Source organism: Emydura macquarii, unplaced genomic scaffold, assembly GCF_026122565.2.
Source record: "Emydura macquarii macquarii isolate MOO-44397 ecotype Brisbane River unplaced genomic scaffold, CSIRO-AGI_Emac_v2 contig_629, whole genome shotgun sequence".
NCBI lineage: Eukaryota > Metazoa > Chordata > Testudines > Chelidae > Emydura > Emydura macquarii.
The window spans coordinates 1,618,422-1,624,421 of record NW_027130766.1 but is presented as its reverse complement, the minus strand read 5'-3'; the positions used below and the strand labels follow the sequence as shown (position 1 = coordinate 1,624,421).

General features: G+C 59.9%; 1 protein-coding gene across 3 annotated transcripts in view; it reads right to left on the bottom strand.

Moving 5' to 3' along the window:
• Positions 1-3,386: 3,386 nt before the first annotated feature.
• The window catches only part of ITGB3 (integrin subunit beta 3), a 29,722-nt gene continuing 27,108 nt past the window's right edge, over positions 3,387-6,000 (bottom strand). For all 3 annotated transcript variants that reach the window (XM_067540975.1, XM_067540974.1, XM_067540976.1), the window contains one exon: positions 3,387-5,399. In XM_067540975.1, coding sequence (XP_067397076.1) covers positions 5,331-5,399 — 69 coding nt within the window. In that variant the 3' untranslated portion in view covers positions 3,387-5,330. The remainder of the gene's footprint in view (positions 5,400-6,000) is intronic.

The following is a 6,000-nucleotide window of genomic DNA, read 5'->3' as shown; positions in this document are numbered from 1 at the left end:
GCAGCCTCAGGGCCGGGCTGTCCTACACCCGCTGCACCATGGCTCTTTCCAACAGACGGGATCTGGGGGAGGTTGTGGCCACCCCCCCCCATGTCCCCGTGCTCACCCCGTGCTCACCCCGGATGCCAGGGCCCGGGCTGACCGCTGGCACAGAGCCTGGCCTGTCGTCCCAGGGAGCCGCCTGGAAGCTGCTTCGGGCAGCTTTGCGTGGCCAGGGCGACCCAACCAGCCATCGCTGGGCTTGGATCCAGCCCTGAGCGGCCGGGGACAGAGAATCAGCTCCCCGTCACCCCTGCTCAGTATCTCCCAGCTGACGAGGCATGGGGGGGTGGGTGGCTCTGCATGATCGACACCCCCCTCCCGCCAGGGGTGAGGGGGTCACCTGTGATAACAGGACAACAAAGAACCCTGGTGGGGCCCAGAAGGCATTTAAAGGGGCAGCTCTCCTTCGTGGTAGAAGGACGACAACTCATCCTCTGTGGATGGGTGGGCTCCGCCTCTCCTCCCACAGAGGCTTCTCCTTGGCTATGCCCCCCCCCCCCCCTTCTGTGAAGGCACGGGGTTCCCAGCAGGCCCATAAACCCAGTTACAGCCCCCCAGTGAAAACAACAGCTGTGAAACTAACAAGCCACGTGCTAACATCTCTGATCACAGCCACTGAGCCCCTGTAGCTACTTCCATTGGTACTGACAGAGCATTGAACTCTGCTGGGACCTGGTAAGGTGCCGCTCTCTTCCCTTTTAGATTGACCACGGCGTCTCCCTGCCCCTCTGCATCTTGGTCCCCTCTCAAGCTAAACCGCCCCCTGCTTTCTCCTTGTCCTCTGCTCCTTTGGGGTCTCCCCTCCTGGCCTCAAGATGCTGCTTCCTGTTTGATAGTCACCTTTGTCTGTTCTGGCTACGTCCCGAGGCATTGATGGCACTAAATTTACCAATGGCTGCAAATCAAAATCCTCCCCAGCGGAAAGGCCCCACAGGCGCCGGAGTCCCTTGCAGCTGGCTTTGCATTTGGTGGACTGAGTCAGTGGGCTTGTCCCTGCATGCTCAGCACAGCTCTTGGAAGGTGTCTCACTGCTGCTTCCATTGCCCTTGCTAATTGGACACTGCTTTGGGCCAGTTTCAATTCTCCCCCCAGCCCTGGGGCCTGAATTCTCTCACTATCAATACCACCAGTCAATCTCCCCCCCAGCACAGCTTCAGGGACGTTTCCTCTGGAGCACTGTTCAGGCTTTGTTTTTAGCTCTGCCACAGACACAGCTGCATTTTTCAGCTTTCCTCCTCACTCACCCTGCTCTGAAACGGTCCACACAGCAATGCTGCGCAGCCTGTATCAGGCAAGATACTTCACAGGCCTTTGATCTCCTGGTGCCTGAGGGCATTGACACGCTGAGGAGGAGCAGATTTTACAGCCCCTAAGGACAATTACTCTAATTGGCCTTATCTAGAGTTTCATTTGGAAAATGATAGTGGCCCAATCTCTTGCTAGCTTGCCGCCACTTCCTCATTCTCTGCATTAAATGCCTCCAGCAGTTGCAATTCTCATGGTTTTTGCTTAATGCCTGCCAGCTTTGTAAAGGGGAATCTAGCCACTCACAGGACTGCAGGCTGGGAACTGGCTGCTTTCTTTAATTGCATCCCAAAGTGTGTGGGGGAGGGAGGAGGAGGACTATCACTGAGAAAACAAGGGGGCGGGGAGTGACAACATGGCTCCATCCCATAATAACCTGGCCAACCCAGTTAACCCTCTCAGGACCACTTTGTTACACTGATTAGCTATTTCCAAAGCTGTGCAGAGAGTTTTTATTAAGAGGAAAGCAGGATTGCAGGTTCCACATAGTCACCAGCTGAGAGCGGCCCAGCAGGCATGGTGGAGAGAACTTATAAATAGAGGCGTTAAAGATCACGCCTGTGGACTCAGCGGCTGATTGATACAGGAGCAAGAGATCTGCTGTGAGGGTGGGGCCCAGTTCTGGTACCTCTGGAAGTGGGCTGCCAATTTCTGTTTCACCAGCAACAGGAGGAGCCCAATCAGCTACTAACACCCCCCCCCCCCCCGGGGCTGGACCGCTGCTGGCTGGGGCGATCCCCTGACTGGTTTGTTTGCCGACACAAGCCTCTGCAGAGCTTGGAAAAACAATCCAGCGGCTGCCACTCGGCTCAAGCGCTGAAAAGTCCCAGTGACGCCCACCCCAGGTTATGGCCGCACACAGAGACCGAGCCATCACCTCTGCCAGCAGATCCAGGGGCATTTGTTTACTCTGTGTGTGAAAGGAGTCACACGCGTTCGAGGGGCTGGGTGGCAGCTGCACCCTGCACCCTGGGCTGGCAGGAGCAGGCTCAGCCCCTCCCGGCTTGTGCTTCTCTTTGCACCCCAGAGCGTTTTGTTCATGCTGCCCCGGGCCGGACGGAGGCTGAACTCTGCCTGGGGTTTGACCAGCCACGGGGAAAGACGCCAGTGGCTGCAGGGAGCGCTGTGCGGGGCGCATCAGGGTTCACCTAGACCCAAAGAAAATCAAAACTCTTCCTTGTCTCCCTTGGAAACAGCTTTTCCCTTCCAAATTTCCTTTGGTTTAAAATTCTTTTAAAATGGCCCCAAATGTTTCAATTTTGTTGAAAACAAAACGTTTTTGTCCATCCCCCCTCCCCCGGTTTTGATTTGCTGAAAATGTCACACACAAAAATCACTGTCTGACCAAAAATTAGCCTCCCCCCGCCCCCGACTTTTCTAAATTGCCACTGCCCCGCCAGCTCCATTATTCTCTAGCTGTGGCCTGATGCCACCCATCAGGCATCAGGGTGAGAGAACGACTGGTCTAGCCAGGAGCTCCCCGCAAGCCTGCAGATCAAGACCAGGCCCTTCACGCTTCAAAACGTTTTTATTCGGTGCCATAGAAAAGGTCTGTGTGAGGCTGGGCCGCTCTCGGTTTCCCGCTGTGCGTCCCACCCTGGGCTCATTGCAGAGTTTGCACCGTGGAGGAGACAGACCCAAGCTCCTCTCCCCTGACCTTACCCTGGCTCTCACAGGGGGCAGCTGTGCTCACCCCCTCCCGGTGCCCCTCCCCGGGGAATCCTGCTCCTACCTCCTGCCAGGTTCTGCAAGCCCCTGGGAGGATGGGAGGGGCTGCTTTTGGCTCTGTCCTGCATTGGTGTAGTCTAGGCTCCGAACGTGGGGCTGGGCGTGGGTCGTGGCGAACGCTAAGGAGGGCCGGGGGCGATGGATTGTGCAGGCCGGGCGGCCACGTCCTGTGAGACTTAAGTCTGCAGCGTGGGGAGCCGCCAGCCAGCCCGGATCAATCAAACAGGGGCCCTGCTCTGTTCTCCTGCCGCCCCCTCTGTAGTGCTGTCAGCTACTCCCGGGATAGGAGGAGGCAGGTGCCGCTATTTATCTCCACCTACGGGTCCCCTTATCACTTCCAGCTGCTCGCTGGGGGTCCTGTCCCAGATGACGACGACTCACCGCCGGGGCGCCCTAGAGCGTTGCTTGATGGGGTGACAGCCGTGCTGGGTGCGGGACCCTCCTTGTCCCCAGCTGGTGCCAGCCACCCCAGCCCGCTGCCGTGGGCTTTGGGGCCCAGCTGGCAGCAGCTCAGGAGAGGAGAGCTGTGGGGCAGCGCCTTGCCTTGGCAGGAAGGGGCAGTGCCGGTGCCCATCCAGGGTGTGTGGGTGTGGGGGAGGGTGGGCAGCGTGTCTGGCTCCGTGGCGACTTCATCTGCAGTGCAGCCACCTCGCACTCAGCGTCCCTGCACCTCGTCCTCCGGCAGCGCTGGGGCCCAGGCACGGGACGAAAACAGGCCTTGGCCGCTGTCCTGCCCCGGCGGTGAATTTGCTCCCCAGCCCAGGCCGGGGAAGTGATGACATTCTCCCCTTGCTCCCCAAAACTCCTGCCCCACAGCAGGAGCGACACTCTCACCGAGCCTGTCTATAGCCCCTTCCATCTCACAGCACTTAACATGCACTAACAAAGCCCCGCCAGCCCCCTGGCAGGTAGGTAAGGGTCAATTTTTGCAGATGGGGAAACTGAGGCCTGGTGTGACACAGCCTAGGTATTGCAGGGAGCTAGTGGCAGAATCAGGAGGTGAACCCGGGCGCCATGTATCCCCGACTCTTGCGCTAACCCCTGGGCAGGAAGCTCCCCCAAGTCTTCGGCTGCTGATCCAGGGAGAGAGCGAAAGGGCTGCATTCAAGGGGCAAATTCCCACGGAAGGGCCCAGCGTCATCGCAGTGACAGCGGAAGGGAATCTGGCCCCATGCTTGTAACGCTAGTGGCTGGAGCGCCCCAAAGTCGTTTCTTCGCAAGAACAATACCTAGCACTTTCCGGTGCCGGATTGCAAAGGAACATCATCATCATCCTCAGGATACAGGAGGGAAACCGAGGCACAGGGAGGGGGGGATGTGCGTGGCCCTGGGTGGAACACTAGATCTTTTCACCTGGTCTTCCGTCTGGAAAATCATAATGGATCTAGGCTGGGGTTGGGCAGGTCGAGGGGGGGAGGGAGCCAGTGTCACCCCCCCTTATGTTCCCCTGCATCACAGCTTCATGTGTGAGGGGTGACAGCTGTGGACAGAGGGGCCTCGGCCCAGAAGGCAGCCAGCCTGCCCCCGGGCTCAGGGAATGGGTGGCGGGGGGCCCATGCTACAATCATCTGCTTTGTGGGACAAACGCGGGGCAGGGGGGTGAGGGAGGAGTGCACAGCCTGGGCAGGGTGTTCTCGGAGGGCACGTGCTTTCTACCGTCCTAGGAAGCGTCAGGGCCGGAGCCAGGAGCCTGTGGCTACATAGATTACTGGGCCAGTAGCCCGCTGAAGGAGCCGGTCCCGCATCCCACCAGGGCCGTGCTTTCTGCTAGCAGGCCCGGAGGGGAGCAGCACCGCGCTGCCCCTTGGGGGAGATGGGTCCTGCGCCCAGGTGGGGCCAGTCGTCTGCAGAACGTGCAGAGATCAGACCCCACGGCGGCCGTTCGGGGCTGCTGCCGTGTTCTCCTTGTCAATCCTGGGTCAGCCTCAGCCACGAGCACGCCCGCCTCGCACGCAGCTCCCAGTCCCTGCTTCTCCCAGTTCAGTGTGCAGAAGGGCAGGCTGGTCCCAGCACCGGGCACGTCGAGGTAATAACAGGAGGGTGGCATGGCCGGCGAGGACCAGCCCCGTGGTACAGTGGGGTGACACAGGGGCCGGGCCCTGGGAGACAGCCCGAGGGAGTGTCATTAAATTACACCCAGCCAGAGACACGCTCTGGCTGACACACGCACACGCCGGGTCTTCTGTAAACATGAAATGCCTACGCTCCTGAGCTGATCCCATGGCGGGCGCCGGGGAAGGGGAAGGCGGACCTCCTTACGACTTCCCACAGTACGTGATGTTAGTGAAGGTGGAGGTGGCCCCTTTGTATAGGGGGTTGTTGGCCTGGAACAGAAACACAACGTACAGAGCGTTACTCTCCAGCAGCTCGCCTGGCACCCAGGAAAGTAAACAGCATTAGCTCCCGTTTACAGATGGGGAAACTGAGGCACGGAGCGACTTGCCCAAGACACCAAGCGGGGCAGTGGCGAGCTGCGACTAGAACCCTGGTCTCTGGGTTCCCCCTCCGGTGCCCTCCCTGTCTCCCTCTTGGCTGTTGTGTTCTAGCGCCGGGGAACCGGCTGCCCACACCCGTGGGCCCCAGGTGGAGCAGCTCTCCAAACACCGGTCGGGTCGGGACTGAGGGGCACTGGCGGGGCTGGGTGTGGGGAGCCCAGGGCTGGGGCAGCAGCGGGGCTGCGGGTCGGGACTCAGGGGCACTGGCGGGGCTGGGTGAGGGGGTAGCAGGTCAGCGCTGTGTGTGATGAGCTTTGCCCAGCCTCTGTCACTAGCCAAGCCAGACAGTTTCAGGCTGTTTTTCAAAGCACGGGGCCTAAATTCCAGCAGAGGCTGGTGGGCGCCCCCGAGAGGTGCAGCGCTGCCTCTCAAAAGCTCTTCGAAGCCGGCAGGGGTGGGGGGAGCCTTCTGCAGACAAAGCCATTCCTCC